At 51.6% G+C, this 25514-nt stretch overlaps 1 protein-coding gene across 5 annotated transcripts in view; it reads right to left on the reverse strand.

The window, feature by feature from the left end:
* Nucleotides 1-1092: 1092 nt before the first annotated feature.
* Nucleotides 1093-25514, reverse strand: part of DFFB (DNA fragmentation factor subunit beta) — a 30319-nt gene continuing 5897 nt past the window's right edge. For 2 of the 5 annotated variants that reach the window (XM_015139176.3, XM_028840762.2), the window contains exons 3-7: nucleotides 21864-22052; nucleotides 18800-18879; nucleotides 17161-17331; nucleotides 14432-14532; nucleotides 1093-3068 (exon numbers count right to left, since the gene is read on the reverse strand). In XM_015139176.3, the coding sequence (XP_014994662.3) occupies nucleotides 2837-3068; nucleotides 14432-14532; nucleotides 17161-17331; nucleotides 18800-18879; nucleotides 21864-22052 (773 nt within the window). In that variant the 3' untranslated portion in view covers nucleotides 1093-2836. Of the gene's footprint in view, nucleotides 3069-13736; nucleotides 13974-14431; nucleotides 14533-17160; nucleotides 17332-18799; nucleotides 18880-21863; nucleotides 22053-25514 lie in introns of all 5 variants that reach the window. The other 3 variants (XR_013409167.1, XM_015139220.3, XM_028840768.2) reach the window with 3 other exon arrangements.

Raw genomic sequence — 25514 nt, forward strand, 5'->3', positions numbered from 1 at the left:
AGGAAGGACTTCCCTCAAGAATGCGTCTTGCTCCAGGTGCAGGGGCTCACGCCTGTAATCCCAGCACTTCAGGAGGCCAGGGGGGGGTGGACCGCTTGAGCCCAGGAGTTCGAGACCAACCGGGACAACGTAGTGAGACCTTCTCTACAAACATAAACATAAATTAGCTAGGCATGGTGACACACGCCTGGAGTCTCAGTTACTCCGGAGGCTGAGGCAGGAGAATCACTTAAACCCAGAAATTCAAGGCTGCAGTGAGCTGAGATCACACCACTGCACTCCAGCCTGGATGACAGAGCAAGACCCTGTCTCAAAAAACAGACAGCGAAAGAATGTGTCTCTGAAAAAGGCCCACGTCTATGGCTGGAAAACGGAGCAGCTCGTCTCCTGAGGCTGGAGCGATGGAGCTGGAAGGGCCTCACAGCTGTCCAGTCCAGGCTCCTTGCTGCACAGGTGGGATCTGCTGGCTCCAGAGAGTTCTTCAGACCCTGCAAGAGGGATCTGAGAAGAGGAACCAGGTCCCCCAGTTCCCAGGCCTTGACTCTCCCACTGTTTGTCCTTCCCTGATCAGAGCAGATAAACACCACCGTACCATAGATGGGACTTCTAGAAATTTCCCACACAGGACTGGGTCATTCTAAGGTATTGCTTTAGCTCTGTGAAGAAAATGTAATAATGAAGTCAATTTGTAAAAGATCACAGACTCCTTATTTTTATTTTTTATTTTTATTTTTTTTTTTTTTTGAGACGGAGTCTCACTCTGTAGCCCAGGCTGGAGTGCAGTGGCCGGATCTCAGCTCACTGCAAGCTCCGCCTCCCGGGTTCACGCCATTCTCCAGCCTCAGCCTCCCAAGTAGCTGGGACTACAGGCGCCCGCCACCTCGCCCGGCTAGTTTTTTGTATTTCTTAGTAGAGACGGGGTTTCACCGTGTTAGCCAGGATGGTCTCGATCTCCTGACCTCGTGATCCACCCGTCTCGGCCTCCCAAAGTGCTGGGATTACAGGCTTGAGCCACCGCGCCCGGCCAGACTCCTTATTTTTAATCCTTATTTTCAGCATCCTCAATGAGTGCAAACTTTTTAGACATGTCTATTTTTGAAAAATCTTTATTGCTTTTCCTGATTGTACAACAAATGTAAAAATTCAAATATTACAAAATGACTTAATTTTAAAAGTACATTTTAACATGTTATAAATGCCCATTTCAAAAAATTCAAGTACCATAAAATACATGATGTAGAAAATGAGCCCTCTGTAATCCAGCCCTACCCCCGTATCCCCCAGGATTACTGCTGTTCAGATCCGCGTGTTTCCTTCCAGATCGTCTCTGGCACCTGCCACCCACATAGCTGACATGAGCTCCATATGATCTGAGATGATAGTAACGCTGATCAACGAGCAGGGTTCAGCTGCCAGTGCACTGAACAGCTTCCAGTTTCTACATAGAAACACTTTCCTCATAAAAGCTTGAAACTGCGACATAGTTTTGCACTATGTAAATGTATCAGGTTGAATCATGAAATTAATGAATGCTGACCATTTTTGGCCTAGAAAACGGCAATTTCATGTGGTTCAACATAATAGCTATGGCCCTACTCATAGGCATTGGGGGGTTTCCTACTTTTTGCCATTATAAACAATTCAGCAGGCCAGGTGCAGTGGCTCATGCCTGTAATCCCAGCACTTTGGGAGGCCAAGGTGGGCAGATCACCTGAGGTCAGGAGTTCAAGAACAGCCCGGCCAACATGGTGAAACCCCGTTTCTACTGAAAGCACAAAAATTAGCTGGCCATGGTGGTGGGTGCCTGTAATGCCAGCTACTTGGGAGGCTGAGGCAGGAGAATCGCTTGAACCCGAGAGGCGGAGGTTGCAGTGAGCCAAGATTGCACCACTGCACTCCAGCCTGGGCTACAGAGTGAGATCCTATCGCAAAAAAAAAAAAAAAATCAGCAGTGAATGTCCTTGTTTGTTCTTTATGGAGTACAAACATCTTGCTCCCAAAGCATGACACCCCTCTTTTGGCCATATAGAAGAGTCAAGAAGGATGAAGCTGCCCATTTGCCATGGAAATGGAGACCCAGCAGAGAGCTGATGCATAAACAACTCGTCCCTCAAGCAAGAGTGGCCAACTTCAGCCATCACACCATTTCAGTATGGTGACCACGTTACGTGAGCAAACCCAACACAGGTAAAACCAGAGAACAGAAGAATTCCTCAGCTCAGAGACAAATCTTATCCCTACTGACCAGTATGACCAGGAACTCACAGAAATGCAGCGAGTATCCCAGAGCTGTCCTCTGGAAGTTGGGCTGTCAGAAGGTATAAAAAATGATTTCCAGGCTGGGTGCGGTGGCTCACACCTGTCATCCCAGCACTTTGGGAGGCCGAGGCAGGCGGATGACCTGAGGTCAGGAGTTCGAGACCAGCTTGGCCAACATAGTGAAACTGTCTCTACTAAAAAAGACCAAAAAATTAGCCAGGCATGGTGGTGGGCACCTGTAGTCCCAGCTACTCGGGAGGCTGAGGCAGGAGAATGGCATGAACCCAGGAGGCAGAGCCTGCAGTGAGCCGAGATCGCGCCACTGCACTCCAGCCTGGGCAACAGAGTGAGACTCTGTCTCAAAAAAAAAAAAAAAAAAAAAATGAAACTCTGTCTACAAAACAAAACAAAACAAAACAAAAACAACAATTCAGAAATGTACTGAAATCAGATTTGCAGGAAACATGTTTTTAGGTTTTTTCCAGGACTACTGGAGTGACCAAAAAAAAAGGCACCTGTTAAAATGACGCCCACGTCAGGCCTGGAACCAAGACCAGAACGTGGTGTGTACGTGTCACTAGCGTTTCCGCACAGGCCGCTTCCGCTTCAACCTTGGCTGGGGTTTGTAGATTCTGTTTGGGTCACAGTTGAGCTTGTGGATGGTTTTCTTATGGCAGACAATGTGCACTAGTTTTAGGTTCTCTGAGGTAAACAGCAGGCCATAAAAATACTCCCAGTCCACTTCTCTTCCGTCTTGTTCCTTAATTGCTTCCACCAGTGTAGGAATGATGGTGCGTTTCTTTTCTATTCTGCAAAGTAAGGTTAGAAACATCATTTTCTGTGGTCACGGTGCCACAGGCAACAGGTCACAGCAGCGCACTGCAGTCACAACTCTTCCCAAATTCCCCTAAGTGCCGTCACAGACACGCGGCCGAGCCAGCTGGCCAGGTCTGTCAAGCCGAGCCTGATGCAAGCAGACTTGCTCATGTTACTTTTTAAAACTTGACTTGTGGCCGGGCACGGTGGCTCACGCCTGTAATCCCAACACTTTGGGAGGCCAAGGCGGGCAGATCACTTGAGGTCAGGAGTTCGAGACCAGCATAGCCAACATAGTGAAACTCTGTCTCTACTAAAAATGCACAAAATTGGCTGGGCATGGTGGTGGGCACCTGTAATCCCAGCTACTTGGGAGGCTGAGGCAGGAGAATCACTTGAACCCTGGCAGTGGAGGTTGCAGTGAGCCAAGATCACACCACTGCACTCCAGCGTGGGCAACAAAAGCAAAACATCATCTCAAAAAAAAAAAAAAGACTTGTGTCACTGTTCAGAATACTGAAAAGTATGTGGAAAATAAAGGGGGTCAACCACCTTCCCATCACTTACAGTCACCCACCATCAACAACTGGCTTAACTGACTCCATGTTTCATCCACATGTAGATTTACCCCCCAAAAACATTACATGATAGGACATGAAAATTTTACAAACAGAGCCTTACAAAGGAAGCTGAAGTCACTTTTGATCCCACTTGTAATCTCATGTCCCTCCTTCCCCTCACAGGTCATCACTATTAAGGGTTTGCTAATGATCTTTCCAATCCTAATCTTATACCGTTATACACATATATGTGTGTCTGTTTAAAAAACTACATGAGGGCCGGGCGCGGTGGCTCAAGCCTGTAATCCCAGCACTTTGGGAGGCCGAGACGGGCGGATCACGAGGTCAGGAGATCGAGACCATCCTGGCTAACACAGTGAAACCCCGTCTCTACTAAAAAATACAAAAAACTAGCCAGGCGAGGTGGCAGGTGCCTGTAGTCCCAGCTACTCAGGAGGCTGAGGCAGGAGAATGGTGTAAACCTGGGAGGCGGAGCTTGCAGTGAGCTGAGATCCGGCCACTGCACTCCAGCCCGGGCGACAGAGCCAGACTCCGTCTCAAAAAAAAAAAAAAAAAAAAAAACTACATGAGGCCAGGCACAGTGGCTCACACCTGTAATCCCAGCACTTTGGGAGGCTGAGGCAGGCGGATCACCTGAGGTCAGGAGTTCAAGACCAGCCTGGCCAAGATGGCAAAACGTCATCTCTACTAAAAATACAAAAATTAGCTGGGCATGCTAATGTGTGCCTGTAATCCCAGCTGCCCAGGAGGCTGAAGCAGGAGAACTGCTTGAACCCTGGAGGCAGACGTTGCAGAGAGCAGTGATTGTGCCACCACACTCCAGCCTGGGCAACAGAGTGAGATTCTGTCTGAAAAAAAGAAAACAAAAAACTACATGAGGCTAGGCGCAGTGGCTCACGTCCATAATTCTAACACTTTGAGAGGCTGAGGTGGGCGATCGCTTGAGGCCAGAAGTTTGAGACCTGCCTAGCCAACATAGTGAAACCCTGCTTCTACAAAAAATACAAAAAAAATTAGCCAGGCATAGTACTGCACGCCTGTAATCCCAGCTACTACTCAGGAGGCTGAGGCATGAAAATCGCTTGAACCCGGGAGGTGGAGGTTGCAGTGAGCCAAGATCATGCCACTGCATTCTAGCCCAATTAGAGCGAGACTGTCCCAAGCACATACACACACCATGATATTGCTGTTTCACTTATAAACCATTTGGAAGACTGTGCAGTAACAAGCATAGGAACTTGCAAACTGACGAGGTGGGATTAGAGACCGCATAGCCAGGAGGGTTTATGGTGGGTGGTGAGCTAAACTGGTGCAGACCCTTCTCCCTGCAACCCACAGAAATGCTGAGCTGCAGTTGCCTTTTTTTTTTTTTTTTTTTTTTTTTTTTTTTTTTTTTTTTGAAACAGAGTCTTACTCTGTCACCCAGGCTGGAGTACAGTGGCACGATCTCGGCTCACTGCAATGTCCGACTCCTGGGTTCAAGACATTCTCCTGCCTCAACCTCCTGAGTAGCTAGGATTATAGGCATGCACCACCACACCCAGCTAATTTTTGTATTTGTATTTTGTATTTTTAGTACAGACAGGGTTTCACCATGTTGGCCAGGCTGGCCTTGAACTCCTGACCTCGGCCTCCCACAGTGCTGAGATTACAGGCGTGAGCTACCACACCCGGCCAAAAGTCACCTTGTTAAAATACTTAGTTGAGATCAAAAGAAAGGGGCTCCCCAGCTGCCAGAAACCAAAGAGAAATTAGTGCACACAGGCAAGATATGGTTCAGGGGCTCACCAGGGTTCCAGTCCCTGATACAGGCCCAGGGGACCCTAGAAAGACAGGGAGGTGGGACCAAGACCCCTGCCATAGCCATTAAGGGGGATAGAAAAGCTTGAGCAGAGCCCGGTGCTTGGGTAAGAGGAAGGGAAACCCACTAAACCCATTATCTAATGCTGTAGAAGCAGCCACCACAAAACGCAGTGGCTTCCGGGGGTTGGCCTGGGGGGTCTTCTGCTGGTGTTGCCTGGTACACTTGGGGGCTGTGTCTGATGGAGGGTGGCCTACGGCTGGGCCCTTCTCCCCTGTCCTCTTCCATCCTGAAGGGGTCAGGACAGGCTCCCTCACATGGTGACGGCAGTGTTCAGAGGGGACAAGTCCCCCAGGCAAGCAGGCCTCTGTTAGCTCCGTGTTGCCTTCGCTGGTGTCACGTGGACAAGCCCGAATTCAGCGTGGGGAGAGAACGCAGGGGAGCACACAGGGTATGGACACCGGGAGTGCGTTCCTGTCCCCGCCTTCACGGTCATCTGCAGAACGCAGGGTGTACGGTCCAAAGTACACGACCAACAAGGCAGGGAACCACAAGCAAGAAATGGCAGGAAGTTGCTTCCAAGCCACGGGGAAACCCTGGGCATCTGCAGGAATCAAATCCGAACCCACGAACAGCCACACTGAAGAGGCGCTGTGACACCCCGGAGCACAGAGGAGGCCTATGGGATACACTCCCCACTGAAGCCAGCTCCAGGCCCAAGCACACAGCAGCAGAAGCTCCACCAGAGCCACGATGAAGGCGCGTGACACACTGGAGCACCACGCAGGCCTACGGGATACACTCCCCACTGAAGCGAGCTCCGGGCCCAAACACACAGCAGCAGAAGGCTCCACCGGCAGGAGAGGCCGACCCAGCAGTGGCACAGGGCTGCCCACACGACAGACCCTTTAGGAGCCCAGCACAGTCCACAAGGACCCTCGCTCCTGACACCAACTACAGAGGGGAGGTGTCCCTGAGACCACCTCAGACTCCATAACTCCCTGAAAGGACTCGCAGATCCCCCAGTGAGCTGGTGGACTCAAGGTTATCGTTTCTTATAGCTGCAGATGAAAATCAGCCAAGGTTATGAGGCACAGAGGGTGCGGTCCAGGAAGGTTCCAATCCCAGAGCTTCCAGCTGTCCCCTCCCTGTAGGGTCATGGCCAGCCCTCACTTCCCCAAGCACTAACTTCCACAGCCCTCTGTGACAACACTGCCAACCGGGAAGCTCACCGGGCCTGGACGCCAGCCTTCACGGGGGCTCACACAGACATGGCTGATGGCCCACGGGGCCAACCTCCGCCTCAAACCCTCCAGAGGTCAAGCTGCCCCAAAGCCCCTACCCTAAATCACCCCATTAAACTATCCAGTGACCCAAGGTCCCCAGGTGAACAAAGACACTCCTACCAGGCAGGACATTTCAAGGCATTGGAGTTTACCTCCCAGGGCTCAAGAACAAATGCCAGACCTCCCTTTGGGCAAGGCTGAATGCTTTAGTGTGTGACCATAAAACAAATATGCTTAAAATGGATGATTACTGAGTAAAGTGATTAAAAAGAAATGGAAATAATGAAAACAGACTGGCATAAAAAAGGCTTGTTTTATAAAGAACCCAAAAGCACTTCTTTTGGACTCTTTAGGAACCCAGCAAAGGAAGTATGTACTCAGCGGACAGAATGGACACATGACAGCCGAAGAGAGAATTCCTGAACAGTACAGGAGTGTCTTAGTGCGCTCCAGCTGCCAGAGGAAAATACCACAGACGGAGTATTTACTCTCTCACAGTCCTGGAGGCTGGAAGAGCAGGTGCCCGCAGGCCGGGTGCTGGTGAGGGCTCTCCTCCTGACTGGTAGATGGCCGCCTCCTCACTGTGTCCTTACGCGGTAGGGAGAGAGGGAGAGTGAGCTCCCTTCCCATTTTATAAGGACACCACTCCTACTGGATTAGGGCCCCACCCTCAGGACCTTCATTATCTCCCAAAGACCTTATCACCTGATGCAGTCACATTGGGGATTAGGGTTTCAACATACGAATTTTGGGGGACACGATGGAGTCCACAGCAGAAAGTCCCAGTGAGACAGCAGCCCAGACGCAGGCACAGCGTGAGGAGAGCAGAATGAGGAGGTCCAACACACAGCTAATGGGCACTCCCGGAAAACTAACTGCACAGGCAGAATCAAAGAGAAGCCACACCTCATCAACGTGGAAGCATTTTCCAAAACCAAAGACAAGCGTGTCCTCAGCACAAGGAATACAAGTCCCAGGCAGAATTCAAAGGAAAGAGCTCTACCTACTTATCATTTTCCAAGAGGAAGAGAAAAATCTAAAACTACCATTAAAAAGGCAGAAAATTAGGCTGCCAACAGACTTCTCACAAACAGATTCCAGAAGACAATGGAGTTGTTCTTCAAAGTACTGAAGGTAGGTATCTGTCATCCTAGAATTCAGTACTAACTAAATAATTACTCAAGAGTGGAAGCTGAATGGACCTTTTCGAACACTGAGTAGAGTTTACCCCTCACAGCCACTCATAGAAGAAACACAAAGGGCTACACATCAGTAATCAGAAAATGAACCCAGAGGTGAGATGCAAGAAGCACTGGCAAATGCAGACGCGGGTGAATCTGTTGATAAATAAATGGAAGTGTTGACCATAAAACCACACCAGCATTTTGTGCAGGATTAAAATAAGGTGAGACAAGAACGCTAAAGAATACTGTAGAGGGTCACTACAAGGCCGGCCCGGGAGAGGGGACAGCAGCAGTGCCCTCTTCCAGTATCACTAACATTGGGGACACCATAAACGTCAAACCACGCAAGGGTAGGGTGATGGGCAAGGGAAAGAAGGAAACTCAAGTCAGTCGAGAGAAGGCACAGAAGAGACCAGAAGAAACCAGAAGAAAGTGAAGATGCGGCATAGTGGATAAAAACTCAGAGTAAAGCAGCTAAAATCCAATCTATGTATTCGCTCAACAAAACGGTCAACAGAGATTCACTGAGTGGGCTCAGCGTGGTGGCTCACGCCTGTAATCCCAGCACTTTGGGAGGCTGAGGTGGGCAGATCACTTGAGGTCAGGAGCTCGAGACCAGCCTGGCCAACATAGTGAAACCCTGTGTCTACTAAAAATACAAAAATTAGCTAGGCGTGGTGGCGGGCACCTATAGTCCTAGCTACTTGGGAGGCTGAGGCACAAGAATTGCTTGAACCTAGGAGGCAGAGGTTGCAGTGAGCCAAGATTGTGCCACTGCACTCCAGCCTGGTGACAGAGACTCCACCTCAAAAAAAAAAAAAAAAAAGATATTCACTGAGTGGCCACCATGGCCAAACTCTATCCCACGTCCCACACACTGGGGACGCAGCTGAGAGAAAGGGACCCCACAGAGTCATGTTCTAGGAGACAGTAGCTGTCACCACACCTGCAGCAGGTTCCCACTGTGGCTGAATGACAGAATCTCAGGTTAGATGAAGACAAAAAGGCCGTTACCCTTGGCTAACAAGAGATAAGCCCAAACCTAATGGCACACAAAGGCCAGAGGAAAGGGGTGGAAACACCACAGGACCGAGAGAAAGCGGGCCCAGAATACAAACCCGGCACGCTGGAACTCAGGTGCTGAGCGTTATGAACACCCACGAACGCCGACCAGTTACAAGGAAACAGACCACAACGAACGGCAGACGGGAACACGAGGCACCGCACACAAACACGAAAACATGTTCGAAACTAAAAGGACTTCTGAACAACCCATGGAGCGAAAACAAAGTCATAACGTAAATCATGCAGTCTCAAAACAACTCCAGCCGGGCGCGGTGGCTCACACCTGTGATCCCAGCACTTTGGGAGGCTGAGGCGGGTGGGTCACTTGAGGTCAGGAGTTCGAGACCAGCTCGGCCAACATGGTAAAACCCCGTCTCTACCAAAAATACAAAAATTAGCCAGGCGGGGTGGCGCATGCCTATAATCCCAGCTACTTGGAAGGCTGAGGCATGAAAATGTGCTTGAACCTGGGAGGCAGAGGTTGCAGTGAGCCAAGCTCATGCCACTGCACTCCAGCCTGGGTGACACCGTAAGACTCTGCCTCAAAAAAAAAAAAACAAAACTGAACTCCCAAGACACAGCTCATGCAGCCTAGGAGAAACTGCGTTAAGCATAGGTTAGATACAAAAGAGACACAAACTAATGAAGAAGCAAGAAGAGGCCAGGCGCGGTGGCTCAAGCCTGTAATCCCAGCACTTTGGGAGGCCGAGACGGGCGGATCACGAGGTCAGGAGATCGAGACCATCCTGGCGAACACGGTGAAACCCTGTCTCTACTAAAAAATACAAAAAACTAGCCGGGCGAGGTGGTGGGCGCCTGTAGTCCCAGCTACTCGGGAGGCTGAGGCAGGAGAATGGCATAAACCTGGGAGGCGGAGCTTGCAGTGAGCTGAGATCCGGCCACTGCACTCCAGCCTGGGCGACAGAGCCAGACTCCGTCTCAGAAAAAAAAAAAAAGAAGCAAGAAGAAACCCACAAAGGTAGAAGGTAGGAATAAAAAAAAGCAAACGTCAATAAAGTGAAGTAAAGGGCCGAAGACAGCTGTGAAGAGACAAAAAGGAAAGTTCTCCAGAGGCAGGGCTCACACAGGCCATGAGGACCCTGCTATGGTGCTAAAGACACGTCCCTAGGACTCCAGGAAAGGGGAGCTTTCCAGGCCCCACCCACCACAGCCCTCCCACCACAGGCCTCCCACCACAGCCCACCCACCACAGCCCACCCACCACAGGCAGGATTCTTCTGGGCTGAGAAGTCAGGCCCACCCAGAGCCCACATGGACACTCCGCGTGCCGCCTTCTGCCCAGGGGCCCCTGAACCGCACGGGCTCTGGGCCAGGCCATCCTCCTCAGACAGGCTGAGCCCCACAGCCCGCGCCCTTCAGCCCAAGAGGGAAGGTGTTCCAAGCCTGGACGCTCTCTGTGCAGGCCCCTGGTGTGAGGTGGCACTAAGGGTGGGAAGAGAAGGGGCAAGCAGCAGGTGGCAGGCCGTGTTTGGGCTCCACTACCGTGCACATCCCGGAACTGGGAGAGGCCTGCAAATTCTTCTCAAACCTTCCCAGCCATGATGTTGCATAAGTCCAGGTAGGGGGACAGCATGCATTTTATTGCATCGTTAGCTTTTATTCTTAAATAAATATGTGGCACGTGGTGTCAACCCCCACAAACGTCAGGGCAGGCCTGTGGCAAACAGACCAGCGTCTCTGCAACCTTCTGAAGACCGGTGCTAAAAACGACATTTTTAATTAAAACCCAACGCACTTATCTGTGTGTGAGTATACATATTTAGGAAGCGTGAGAGAAAATATAACTGCAGCAAACACTGGGTGAAACATTCCTCTGACTCACGCTGTCCCGTCTGCTATTTTCATCTGTACTCTGTTCTAGGATGGCCTATTTCATTCTGTAAATGCTGGTTGTGTCCCCTAGGTTGACGTCCCCACCCACCATGATCTTGAAAGGGACAAGAGCATTTGGACGGCCGGGAGAAAACATTTTTGGGTACTTGGTGCACGTGGCAAGGGGCCCAGCAAACCAGCAAAGAGTAGGAGAATCTTTCGGATAGACAGGGTAGGGCAGGATTTCTTAACACACAAAGGGAACATCTGAGCACATTAACATTTAAAACCTGGGCCAGGTGCAGTGGCTCATGCCATAATCCCAGCACTTTGGGAGACTGTGGCAGGCGGTTCACAAGGTCAGGAGATTGAGACCATCCTGGCTGACACGGTGAAACCCTGTCTCTACTAAAAACTTCAAAAAAAATTAGCCGGGCGTGGTGGCGGGCGCCTGTAGTCCCAGCTACTCGGGAGGCTGAGGCAGGAGAATGGCATAAACCCGAGAGGTGGAGCTTGCAGTGAGCCAAGATCGCGCCACTGCACTCCAGCCTGGGTGACAGAGCGAGACTCCGTCTCAAAAAAATAAAATAAATTAAACTTGTTGTGGGCCAGGCACAGTGGTTCATGCCTATAATTCCAATGCTTTGGGAAGCCAAGGTGGACGGATCACTTGAGGTCAGGAGTTTGAGACCAGCCTGGCCAACATGGCAAAACCCCATCTCTACTTAAAAATTATTGGCTAAAAAAATTAGCCAGGTGTGGTGGTGTGCACCTATAGTCCCAGCTACTCGGGAGGCTGAGGCAGGAGAATCGCTTGAATCTAGGAGGTGGAGGTGGCAGTGAGTCAAGATCACACCACTGCACGCCAGCCTGGGCGACAGAGTGAGACTCCATCTCAAAAAATAAATAAATAGGCCGGGCGAGGTGGCTCAAGCCTGTAATCCCAGCACTTTGGGAGGCCAAGACGGGCGGATCACGAGGTCAGGAGATCGAGACCATCCTGGCTAACACAGTGAAACCCCGTCTCTACTAAAAATACAAAAACTTAGCCGGGCGAGGTGGCAGGTGCCTGTAGTCCCAGCTACTCGGAAGGCTGAGGCAGGAGAATGGCGTGAACCCGGGAGGCGGAGCTTGCAGTGAGCTGAGATCTGGCCACTGCACTCCAGCCTGGGTGACAGAGCGAGACTCCGTCTCAAAATAAATAAATAAATAAATAAATAAATAAATAAATAAATAAAACTTATGATAAAAGATATCATAGGATTAATGTATCCAGAACATGTAAACCATGCCCACAAATAAGACCACAGCCCAAGACAGAACGAGCAAAGGAAAGCAACACAGAAGACACAAGCGGCCACAGACTTGGAAAGAGAAGCTCAGCCTTCCTAGTCATTAGGAAAATGAAAATTAGAGCAAGAGAATCTGTGTCTCACCTGTCAGGTTGGGAAGATGCAGAACACTGACACCAAGTGTCAGCAAGAACCCGGGAAAACATGAACTCACACGGATGGTGAGCGTGTAGGCTGGGACACTCGAGAGCAGCCTGGCCAGGCTCAGAGAGGGGACAGCAGTGTCATTAGGACCCAGAACACTCCCTAGAGGGACTCAAGCTCAGACACTGGGGGCACCTTACCCATGCTTGGATGCACACCCCAATCCCCGGGCACCTGGGTTATGTCTGGATGGGGCCTGAGAATCTGAATTCCCACCCAGCTCCCAGATGTTGCTAATGCTTGAAAGTGACCACACTTTAAATAGCACGGAACCAGACCATATGGGTTCATTCCATAGAGGGTTCATCCCAGGGATTTTTATAATGATGAGAAATTAGAAATAACCTAAATGCCTACCAGCATGGAAAGATGTTAAAATTAGAGCCTATTCAAAAAGTGAAGTGTTTTGCACCTGCTAAAATGAATATGCCAAATCTAAGCATAGCGTGCAATGAAAAGGTACACTGCAGATGACAGGGTGGGCCATGGCGTAGGTGCATGTCAAACGCACACACGTGTGGTAAAGGTGCAGCTACATGGCTCTGCAGATGACAGCGTGGGCCACCGCGTATGCACATGTCAAACGCACAAGCGTGTGGTAAAGGTGCAGCGACAGGGCTCTGAAGGGCACACACACCTTTCACAAGAGCGTGTTCCTCGGGGTAAGGTGTAGGTGCTGAGTACGGACAGGGTAAAAGCTCAACTATGACCATAGTGTTTTACATACTTTAAAAATACCTCACTCTGAAAGCAATACAGGTTGAGTGTCCCCATCTGAAATGCTGAGGACCGGAAGTGTTTTTGATTTGGGATTTTTTTAGGATTTTGGAATATTTACATTACACTGACTAGCTGAGCATACTTAAAAAAAATCCCAAATCCAGCCGGATGCGGTGGCTCATGCCTGGAACCCCAGCACTTTGGGAGGCCAAGGAGGGCGGATCACCTGAGATTGGGAGTTCAAGACCAGCCTGACCAACATGGAGAAACCCCTTCTGTACTAAAAATACAAAATTAGCTGGGCATGGTGCCACGTGCCTGTAATCCCAGCTACTGGGGAAGCTAAGGCAGGAGAATCGCTTGAACCCGGGAGGCGGAGGTTGCAGTGAGCCGAGATCGCACCATCGCACTCCAGCCTGGGCAACAAGAGCAAAACTCCATCTCGGGAAGGAAAAAAAAAAAAAAAAAATCCGAAATCCTAAATGCCCAGATGAGCATTTCCTTTGAGTGTCATGTTGGTACGAAAAAGTTTTGAATTTTGGAGCACTTCAGATTTCAGATTTTCCGATTAGGGACGCTCATCCTGTGCAGCCGTTTTAAGGGCATTTGAAGGCTTTTGTCTTCAAAAAGCAAGGGCAAGGCTACAATTATATTCAAGGAATGCATCTCAGTTTAAAAGAATGAAGTTTTCCAACCTGCCCACTTGTAAGAGCCACACAGCTCGTACAGCTACGAAACACTCCTGCCAGCTGAGACTTCTGCTCAGGCTGGTTCCACAAAACAAGCCAGCCAGGCATGGTGGCGAGCACCTGCAGTCCCAGCGACTCAGGAGGCTGAGGCAGGAGGATCGCTTGAGGCTGGCAGTTCAGGGCTTCAGTGAGCCATGATCCTGCCACTGCACTTAGCCTGGGCCACAGAGCAAGACTCCGTCTCTAAAAGAAAAAGAAAAAGGGGAAAACACCCTTACCTACCGTGACACCAGGAGCTCCCGCTTTCTAAGCTCGCCCTGGTTCGAACTCACAGAGGCTCAGAACCTCTGACGGCCAAGGGCTGGGACCTGCGTTCTGGGGAAGGACGCTGCCCACCAGCTCCATCCTCAGGGAGCACTGGAGGGGACAGGAGGGATGGCTCCGGGTCCAGCACACATACTGACAGTGGAGGGAATGGTGTGTGCCTACTCAGGGGTCCCCCATGCTGCCGCCAGGCACCACTTCCCTAGACTGTAACACGGGCACAGCCCTTGAAACCCAAGGAGGCAACACCATGGCAGGGACAGAGCTGTGGTAGGGACAGGGCCGTGGCAGGGATGGGGCCGCGGCAGGGACGGGGCCGCAGCAGGGACAGGGCGCCGCAGGCACTCTCAGGTCTGAACCTTGCTCTGTGAGCTTACATGTGATCCAGGTTCCAGGTGCTGAAGAGGATCCTGCTCTCCCTGTTACTGTAGGGGTTGATGGAGTGTCTTGATAAGCAGCTGTCCATGTCAAAGGGACCCTGGGGGCCGAAAGAGAACGAGGGAAGGCCAGAAAGTGAGTCTCTCTTTTTTTACACGGCATCTCACTCTGTCGCCAGGCTGGAGTGCAGCGTCACGATCTCGGCTCACTACAACCTCTGTCACCCAGTTTCAAATGATTCTCCTGTCTCAGCCTCCCAAGCAGCTGGGACTACAGGCGTGTGCCACCATGTCCGACTAATTTTTGTATTTTTAGTAGAGGCGGGGCTTCACCATGTTGGCCGGGAGGGTCTGGATCTCTTGACCTCGTGATCCGCCCGCCTCAGCCTCCCAAAGTGCTGGGATTCCAGGCATGAGCCACCGCGCCCGGCCGGAAGTGGGTCTCTTATACCATCTCCGTCACCAAGCGACATGCTCTGGATGTACAGCCCCACCCAGAGTTCGTGTTGGAATGTCAGTCCCAGTGTGGGAGGTGGGGCCTGGTGGGAGGTGATGGATCCTGGGGGTGGATTTCTCATGAAGGGTTTAGCACCATCCCCTGGGTGCTGCCCACGCTGGAGTGAGTCCTCCTGGCATCTGGCTTAAAAGTAGCACCCACCCCTCACTCTCCTTCTTGCTCCTGCTTCCCCCACGTGAGACGTGCCGGCTCCTGCCTACCCTGCCACCACAAGTGTAAGTTTCCTGAGGCCTCGCAGGCAGCTGAGCAGATGCCAGCACTGTGCTTCCTGTACAGCCTGCTGAACCGTAAGCCAATTACACCACTTCTCTTTATAAATTAGCCACCCTCTATTTCTTTATAGTAAGGAGAGAATGGCCTAACACACCGAGGCAGGTGATCTTACTGAGAGGCACGCCCCTTGGGGGTTGGTCTCTGATCCAGGGTGTGCTGCTTTAGGGAGATTCAGAGTTCTGCCTTGGCCGGGCGCAGTGGCTCACGCCTGGAATCCCAGCACCATGGGAGGCCGGTGTGGGTGGATCACCTGGGGTCAGGAGTTCGAGACCAGCCTGGCCAACATGGTGAAACCCCATCTCTACTAAAAATACAAAAATTAGCCGGGCGTGGTGGCGGGCATCTGTCATCCCAGCTACTCGGGAGGCTGAGGCAGGAGAATCACTTGAACCTGGGAGGCGGAGACAGACTCATCTCAAAGAAAAAAAAAAAAAGAGTTCTGCCTTTGGAATCAGATCCTTCTTTTTCCCTCATTAACCCTAACAATATGTTCTGAGTTCCTAAAGAGGATAAGGTAGTTATTGTCACTGTTACCCCTGGGGTCACACACCAGCACCCCACCTCATGGGAAGTGAGGCCAGGAAGGTACTGACTTGGCAGGGCAGGGCCAGCGTATGAGAAGCAAGGACCCAGGCCCTAGAAGCTCCCTTTCCAGCCACTCCCCACAGCTTCCTGATGTTTCCCTGTGATCCCAATGCAGAGGCAGGGCTGCCTCACTGAAGGTGCCGTGGCCACGGCTTCCGTCTTCCCTGTAGCCCACAGCCCAGCACTCGGCACACTCATTTGTGCACAGACATCTGCAGAGCATGTGCCCGGAGCCCAGTGCCCACCTGCACTCTGTGCCCCCATCACCCTGGGGACTCGCAGCTTCCCCAGCAGAGCCCACTGCTTCCCACTGCCATGCCCGGGGCACTTGGTCCCTCCCAGCCCACTCTTGTGCCCCCACCTATCAGTCAACCTGCTTTAAAGCCTCATCGCCTCCCTGGGGCCGCTCCCGACTAGCCCTCACACCCAGGACGCTGGCCGCACCTCCTGCGGCCCCACGGCCTCCTCTGCCTCGCTCTTTTATGTGTCTTTCACCTTCCACTGTGCGGGACTCACCCTGCCGTCAGGGATGAAGGATTTTTCATCTTTGCGTCCCAACCCCTCCCACAGTGCCAGGCACAACGTAAGTACTCAGTGAGTGGCGAGCAAGCGCACTGCAAAGTCTAAATGTTAAGCTAACTTGGAAGAAGTGTTTTTGTGGTCAGAGCCCACCACCCCAGAAGATCTGCCCGGCAGGAGCAGCAAGGAGCCTTGTCCCATGGGAAGAAGCCACTGGAGGCCGCGCCCACCACCTGGCCCCTGCCGCTGGACCCACTGAACGGCACTCGGAAGATCACAGGCATAGTGGACCTTACCGGGAATGCAACTGCAGTGTGCAAACACCAAGAGGCGCCTCAAGTTGCTCCCCACCCCATGGGAGGGACAGGGGTGTGCCCAGGACTCACCAGAGACACAGATGCATCGCCACTAAAGGCGACGCCTAGCATGGTGCAGAAGGGGCACCTGGGAAGGCAGTGGGGGAGCGTGGGCCTGATCTCGGCTTCCAGCCTCCAGAACTGTGAGCAGTAACTAGCTGCCGTTCCAGCCTCCCCGGCCAGGGTCATCTGGGGTCATCTGTTAGGGCTGACTGAGACACCGCCCAGCCCTACCGAGACAAGCCCTGGGGCGGTGCCCTGCAGCCTTCTGCAACCTCCCCAGGGACTCCTGTGTGCACTGCAGCTTCAGAGGCACTGGCTGAGACACTGCTACCCTCCCTGGGAATGGGAGGGCTGCACCTCTTCACAAGGCTTTGCCCAGGCAGGCCAAGGGCTGAAGGTCCCCACCCGCCTCGCCCCAGTGGGCTGTGCTCCACAGGCCAGCCGGGTGGCCCCAGGATAAAGGGCACACAGCTCACCTGGCAGGAGAACCAGCCTTCCGGTGTGCAGAGACGGCCGCCGCCCTTGGCTCCTCTGTCAAAGTAGCTGCCATTGTACTGCACGGACCGGAGCTTCTGGCACATGGAGCCGAGGACCCGCAGGAATTCCTCCTGAGCCTCCGCACCCACCAAGGAGGGGTAGGAGCTCACCTGGGGGAACCAAGCAACATTGCTGAGCCTGGTGCACAGTGCCCCAAAACCCGCACTGAGTCTCGATCCATCCCACTCCACGGCCCTCTGAGACCCTGCCCAAGCCCAGTCCTGTGGTCAGAGGGTCTGAGTTCACATGGCCTTTCGGCCACTGCTGGGCTGTCTCACCCTGGGAGACTCTGACCTGTGAAATGGAGGGAACCATGCCAGCCCCCAGGCTGGGTGAGACTTAGATGAGATAACGGGCTGGGTGTGGTGGCTCACATTTGTAATCCCCACACTCTGGGAGGCGGATCACTTGAGGTCAGGAGTTTGAGACCAGCCTGACCAACATGGTGAAACCCCATTTCTACTAGAAATACAAAATATTCGCGGGGCGTATTAATGCCAGCTACTTGGGAGGCTGAGGCAGGAGGATCGCTTGAACCTGGAAGGCAGAGGTTGCAGTGAGCTGAGATTGCATCACTGTACTCCAGCCTGAGCAACAGAGTGAGACTCCGTCTCAAAAAAGAAGATGAGCTAACAAAGTCAGGCAGGCACGGCCATCCCACCCTGGTCAGGCGGGGTGAAGAGTATCAGGATCAGTTAGCTCCGCTACAGGGAGCAGGCTGGGAAATGCACGGGAACATGGCCAGTCGCCAGGACCTCGAGGAGATGCAGAAAAACATAGGGAGTGCAGAGCAGCGTTAGCAACTGTGCCACAGAGAGGGGTGGACTGAGGGTGCAGGGGCCGACCACGCAGGGCAGCACTGGGACAGGACGCCCATTGCAGGGGCCTCCACAGCACCCTCCTCGTGCTAATGATGCAGCATGGCATGGTGTGGCGTGGCATGGTGTGGCGTGGCATGGTGTGGCGTGGCATGGTGTGGCATGGCATGGTGTGACATGACGGGGTGTGGCATGATGGGGTGTGGTATGGGGTAGTGTGACGTGTCATGCTATGTGATGAGGAAATCCACATTCAGATGGGGTGGATGGAAATGAGGGCAGAGCTGACTCCACCTTTGGGAGGGAGGAGGGAGAGGCGGAGAGGTTTGCAGACCAAGGATGGGCTCATGAGAAGGGCCTCAGCTCCCTGCTAGCGCCTGCTGACCTTGGTCACAGTTGGGCAAATGACAACTCAGGCTCTGGGCATCCTCTCCCCTGTCTGCCCTGACGCTTGCCACTGCTGCCCAGAAAGAAGCCTCGTGGGGAGAGGAGGGGAGGCAGGCAGGAGCCACCACCGCCCCGCTCCCCAACCCCAGTGACCTCAAACACAGCTAAAAAGGCCCGGTGGGTGCTCACCCCCATGAAGGGGGAGGCACAGCGTCCATGCGCTAGCTTCCCTCACCAGAGCAGCCCCACCAGATCCATGCAAGCACAGAGTGTGGTCCTACCAACTGCCCATTGTGAGGACCACAAGCTTCCAGAGCCCACAGAGCTTGGCTTCAAAAACCCTCGAGCATACCCGGCCTTCACACAGGCTCACCTCTCTCAGGTAACTCCGGATCCGGCTCTCACAGCTGTATCTCAGATAGCCAGACTTATTCTGAAATCGGGACTCCAAGCCTGCAAGGAAAATGAGAAGACCCCCAAGTCCACAGGGCAGGCCAAGGGCCTCTAGGTCTGTGTCCCACCCAGCTCAGGTGCCAAGCAGGGCAGAATATGAGGGTCATACTGCCTCAGCTTTTTGACAGGGTCTCGCTCTGTCCTCCAGGCTGGAGTACAGTGGCATGAACACAGCTTACTACAGCCTTGACCTCCTGGGCTCGGGGAATCCTCCTGCCTCAGACTCCCAAGTAGCTAGGACTACAGGCACGCACCACCACAGCTAGCTAACTTTTTACATCTTTCTAGAGATGAGGTCTCACTTTGTTACCTAGGGTGATCTTGAACTCCAGGGCTCAAGCTGTCTTCCAGTCTCAGCCTCCCAAAGTGCTAGGATTATAGGCATGAGCAACCCCACCCAGCCAGATTGCATCATCTTGAGAAGTATTCTGATGGTGACACAGACAGCGTCCCTGTTTGGTTTTTGTTTTTAGAAGCATCTCAAATATCACCAAGGAGCTTCTGCCTGGCCCTCATGCCCTCCTTTCCCAAAAAGGCTACAATCTCTCAGCATTGCCTCTGATGGGCTTACAACGCCAGGCCAAAAGCTGGAAGCAACCCAAGTGTCAGGGAATAGAGAGAGTGGTATGTACACGCAGTGGACTGAATGGACAGAGCGGGGTATGTACATGCAGTGGAGTGAATAGACAGAGCGGGGTATGTACACACAGTGGAATGAATAGACAGAGCGGGATATGTACACGCAGTGGAGTGAATAGACAGAATGGAGCATGTACACACAGTGGAGTGAATAGAGAGAATGTGGTATGTACAAGCAGTGGAGTGAATAGAGAGAGTGTGGTATGTACACACAGTGGAGTGAATAGAGAGAATGTGGTATGTACAAGCAGTGGAGTGAATAGAGAGAGTGTGGTATGTACATGCAGTGGAGTGAATAGACAGAGCGGGGTATGTACGTGCAGGGGAGTGAATAGAGAGTGTGGTATGTACACGCAGTGGAGTGAATAGAGAGAGTGGTATGTACATGCAGTGGAGTGAATAGACAGAGCGGGGTATGTACATGCAGTGGAGTGAATAGACAGAGCGGGGTATGTACACGCAGTGGAGTGAATAGAAAGAGTGGTATGTACATGTAGTGGAGTGAATAAAGAGAGTGGTATGTATATGTAATGGAGTGAATAGACAGAGTGTGGTATGTACATGCAGTGGAGTGAATAAAGAGAGTGGTATGCACATGTAGTGGAGTGAATAGACAGAGCAGGGTATGTACAAGCAGTGGAGTGAATAGACAGAGCGGGGTGTGTACACACACTGTGGAATGAATAGACAGAGCAGGGTATGTACACACAGTGGAATGAATAGACAGAGCGGGGTATGTACATGCAGTGGAGTGAACAGACAGAGTGTGGTATGTACGTGCAGTGGAGTGAATAGACAGAGCGTGGTATGTACACACAGTGGAATGAATAGACAGAGCGTGGTATGTACGTGCAGTGGAGTGAATAGAGAGAATGTGGTATGTACACACAGTGGAATGAATAGACAGAGCGGGGTATGTATGTGCAGTGGAGTGAATAGACAGAGCGGGGTATGTACGTGCAGTGAAGTGAATAGACAGAGCGTGGTATGTACGTGCAGTGGAGTGAATAGAGAGAATGTGGTATGTACACACAGTGGAGTGAATAGACAGAGCAGGGTATGTACATGCAGTGGAGTGAATAGACAGAGCGGGGTATGTACGTGCAGTGGAGTGAATAGACAGAATGGAGCATGTACACACAGTGGAGTGAATAGAGAGACTGTGGTATGTACACGCAGTGGAGTGAATAGAGAGAGTGTGGTACGTACATGCAGTGGAGTGAATAGACAGAGTGTGGTATGTACGTGCAGTGGAGTGAATAGAGCGGGTTATGTACCTGCAGTGGTGTGAATAGACAGAGTGCAGTATGTACACACAGTGGAGTGTCATTTGGCCTTAAAAAGAAGGAAATTTTGATATATTCTACGACATGGAGGAACCTTGAGGACACTGTGCTGAGTGCAATAAGTCAGTTACAAAAGGACAAATACTATGTGACTCCATTCATATGAGGTCCCTAGAGTCATCAAATCAGAGAGACAGAAACCAGAACGGTGGCTGCCGGGGGCTGGAGGAGGGGAATGGAGAGTGACTGTAACGGGGACACGGGTTCAGCTTTGCAAGGTGGAAGGAGTTCTGGAGATGACGGTGGGGATGGCCGCACATGTGACTGTCCCTAATGCCAATGACCTGTGCACTAAAAAATGGTTGAGATGGTAAATTTTATGTCATATGTACTTTATCACAATTTTTAAAATAATTATAATAGGCCAGGCATAGTAGCTCACACCTGTAATCCTAGCACTTTGGGAGGCTGAGGTCAGAAGTTCAAGACCAGCCTGGCCAACCTGGTGAAACCTCATCTGTACTAAAAATAAGCCAGGCGTGGTGGCACGTGCCTTAATCCCAGCTACTCCGGAGGCTGAGGCAGGAGAATCGCTTGAACCTGGGAGGCAGAAGTTGCAGTGAGCCAAGATCGCACCACTGCACTCCAGCCTGGGTGACAGAACGAGACTCCATCTCAAAAAATAAAATAAAAAGAATAAAAAGTCCCATCTGAGGGCTGCCCTGGACTCTGGCCCCACGTGAGTCCTTGCTGGGTGCCTTTCCCACGAGGCTGGAAAATGAGCACATTTTCTTCAGAGTCCCCCACCTCAACGCACAAGGGTACAGGCCAGCCCTTCATTGGGGGCTTTTTGGAACCCAACTTCTCCTGGCACCTTAGGCTCTGAAAAAGGCTTTCCTCTGCCAGCTGCAGCCTCCACGCACCCTCAAACCACGCAGGTCCTCCGCCCAGGTGCAGCCCCCACGCACCTTCAAACCACGCAAGTCCACCGCCCAGGTGCAGCCCCCACACACCTTCAAATCACTGCGGGTCCTCAGCCCGGGTGCAGCCCCCACGCACCTTCAAACCACGGCGGGTCTTCAGCCCGGGTCTCGGCTGCAATGTTCTGGCTGACATTGTGCAGGAGGTCGGCCAGCAGCCTCTGCCTCTGCGGGGCCTGCTCATCACACAGCAGCTGCTGGGCGGCCTGGACGAGCCCCGCGTGCGGCTCATGAAATGCACTGAGGAAGCGCCCGATGTCACTTACATCTGCCACCAACAGGACAAACAAAAAGGTGCCAGTCCAGCAGAAGACACATCCTGCCCCGGTCACAAGAGCCTCCGACCGCATCTCCCCCCATTCCCCAGGGCCTGGCAATCACCAGGACTCAGACTCCCAGGTCTTTGTCCTTGCCCTGACACCAGCAGCTGGGGACCACGCACCAGGGCGGCATGAGGACAAAGGAGGGGCGGGGTGTGCTTTAGAAGACAGACGAAAGCGCACCGAGAGAGACGGCTGCTTTCCCATTTGGCCTCCTCCCTCCAAACCACGCCGCCCCTCCTTTGGCCCTTCCTGGAGACCTTGCTTTCAGACCCTTCCAATCACTTTTCCTGCTCTCTCCTGGAGCCTTTTCACAACTCCCTGAAGCAGCGAGCTCTCCGGGCAGGCTCTTAATAGGGAGTCAGAGCAAATTCTACCCAGGACCTTAACAAAATGTTAGCAAAGAGAATTCAGTAACATGCAAAAAGAAGTATCACCACGGCCAAGTGGGAATGCAAGGCTGGTTCACACCTGAAAATCGATCAGTGCGATCCACCATGTGAGAAAAGTCTCACGATGACATCAGCAGATCAGAAGACAGGAGGACACGCTGCAGAGTGAGGACTTGGGGGAAGCCCTTAGACCTAACATCAAAAGCACTGCATAAAAGAGAAAGTCCACACACTGAGCTTCCTCAAAACTAAAAACTCTCACTCTGCAAAAAAATGTTCTTAAGAGAATGAAAAGACAAGCCACAGGGTAAATATTTGCAAACCACATGTCTGACAAAGCACTCCTGTCCAGGTATTTTGGTGGTGGGGGAGGGTGACTTTCAAAACTCAACAGTAAATAAATAAATAAATAAATAAATAAATAAATAAATAATCCAATTAGAAAATGGACAAGAGACATGAAACACTTCACCAAGGAGAATCTACAGATGGCAAATAAGCACATAAAAAGATACTTAGGACTGGGCACAGTGGCTCACGCCTATAATCCCAGCACTTTCAGAGACCAAGGTGGAAGAATCACTTAAGGGCAGGAGTTTGAGACCAACCTGGCAACCAACACTTCCATCTCTAAAAAAAAAAAAAGCAAGACCCCATCTCTAAAAAAAAAATAATTAGTTGCACATGGTGGTGCACACCTGTAGTCCCAGTTACTTGGGAGGCTGAGGCAGAAGGATTGCTTGAGCCCAGGAGTTTAGGGTTACAGTGAGCCATAATTGCCACTGCACTCCAACCTGGGCAACAGAGCCAGACCCTGTCTCTATTTTTACAAAAGATATTCAGATAGTCAGCATTGTTAGCCATTAGGGAAATGCATATTAAGGGCGCAATGAGACATCACCACACTGCAATCGGAATGGCTAAAATTAAAAGTAGCGACAGCACCAAAAGCTGGCGAGGCTGCATAGAAACCGCACAGTGGAAAGGTAAGATGGCCACTCTAGCATACAACTTGGCAGTTTCCTTTCTTTATTTTAAGTAACTTTATTGAAATATCATCCACACTCCTTACAATTCACCCATTTAAAGTGTACAATTAAGAGGCCGGGCGCCATGGCTCATGCCTGTAATCCTAGCACTTTCGGAGGCCGAGGCAGGCAGATCACAAGGTCAGAAGATGGCGACCATCCTGGCCAACATGGTGAAACCCTGTCTCTACTAAAAATACAAAAATTAGCCAGGTGTGGTGGCACATGCCTGTAATCCCAGCTACTCGGGAGGCTGACACAACAGAATCGCTTGAACCCGGGAGGTGGAGGTTGCGGTGAGCCGAGATCACTCCACTGTACTCCAGTCTGGCAACAGGGCAAGACTCTGTCTCAAAAAAATAAAGTGTACAATTCAATGGGTTTTATTATATTCCCAGAGTTGTGCAGCCACATCCATAGTCAATTTCAGAACATTTTCACCACCTCAAAAAGAAACCTCATACTCTTTTTTTTTTTTTTTTTTTTTTTGAGACGGAGTCTCGCTCTGTCACCCAGGCTGGAGTGCAGTGGCCAGATCTCAGCTCATCGCAAGCTCCGCCTCCCGGGTTCCCGCCATTCTCCTGCCTCAGCCTCCCGGAAACCTCATACTCTTTAGCTGCCAACCTCCCTCCCCTCCACCCTACCTCCAACCCTAAACAACCACTAATCTATTTTCAATCTCTCTAACATCCCCGTTCTGGAGGTTTCCTGTGAATGGAACCCTACTGCATGTGCGGGCTTCTTGACTCGGCATGGGTTCAAGGCTCGGCCACGCTGTGTTTCATTCCTCTTCATGGTGAGTAATTCCATCGTAGGGAGGTGCCACCCTTTGTTTATCCATGTGTGCATCCTTGGAGACTTGGGTGGTTTCTGCCTTTTGGCTGTTATGAATAAAGCCACTGTAAATGCTCACAGACGAGTTTTGGTGTGGGCGTGTTTTCATTTCTCTTGGGTACATACCTAGGGGTGGGGTTGCTGGGTCATATGGCGATTCTGTGTAATTGTTTGAGACACTATTTTCCACAGCAGCCGCACCGTTTTCCCTTCCCACCGGCAGCGCCTGAGGGTTCCAGCTGCTCCGCATCCTCACCCACGCTGGTTGTTATCCAAGTGGGTGTGAAGTAGCATCTCACGGTGGTTTTGATGTGCAGTTCCCTGATGACTGATGACCTCAAGCATCTTTCCATGTGCTTACCGACCACGTGAATATCTTCCTTGCAGACATTTCTTTCTATTCAGAACTTCCGCCCATGTTTAACTGGGTTATCTTTTCACTATTAAGCTATAAGGATTCTTTATATATTCTTTTTTTTTTTTTTTTTTTTTTTTTTTGAGACGGAGTCTCGCTCTGGCGCCCAGGCTGGAGTGCAGTGGCCGGATCTCAGCTCACTGCAAGCTCCGCCTTCCGGGTTTAGGCCATTCTCCTGCCTTAGCCTCCCGAGTAGCTGGGACTACAGGCGCCCGCCACCTCACCTGGCTAGTTTTTTGTATTTTTTAGTAGAGACGGGGTTTCACCATGTTAGCCAGGATGGTCTCGATCTCCTGACCTCGTGATCCGCCCGTCTTGGCCTCCCAAAGTGCTGGGATTACAGGCTTGAGCCACCGCGCCCAGCCGATTTATATATTCCGATGCAAGTCCCTTATTAGATACATGATTGGCAACTATTTTCTCCTATTCTGTGGGCTGTCTTTTTTTTTTGAGACAGAGTCTTGCTTTGTCGCCCAGGCAGGCTGGAGTGCAGTGTCTTGATCTTGGCTCACTGCGAGTAGCTGAGACTACAGGCGCCCGCCACCTCACCCGGCTAGTTTTTTGTATTTTTTAGTAGAGACGGGGTTTCACCGTGTTAGCCAGGATGGTCTCGATCTCCTGGCCTCATGATCCGCCCACCTCGGCCTCCCAGGGTGCTGGGATTACTGGCGTGAGCCACTGCACCCAGCCTGTGGGCTTTTAGCCTCCTTCATGGTGTCCTTTGAAGCAACAGAGTTCTTA

Source organism: Macaca mulatta, chromosome 1, assembly GCF_049350105.2.
Source record: "Macaca mulatta isolate MMU2019108-1 chromosome 1, T2T-MMU8v2.0, whole genome shotgun sequence".
Taxonomy (NCBI): Eukaryota; Metazoa; Chordata; class Mammalia; order Primates; family Cercopithecidae; genus Macaca; species Macaca mulatta.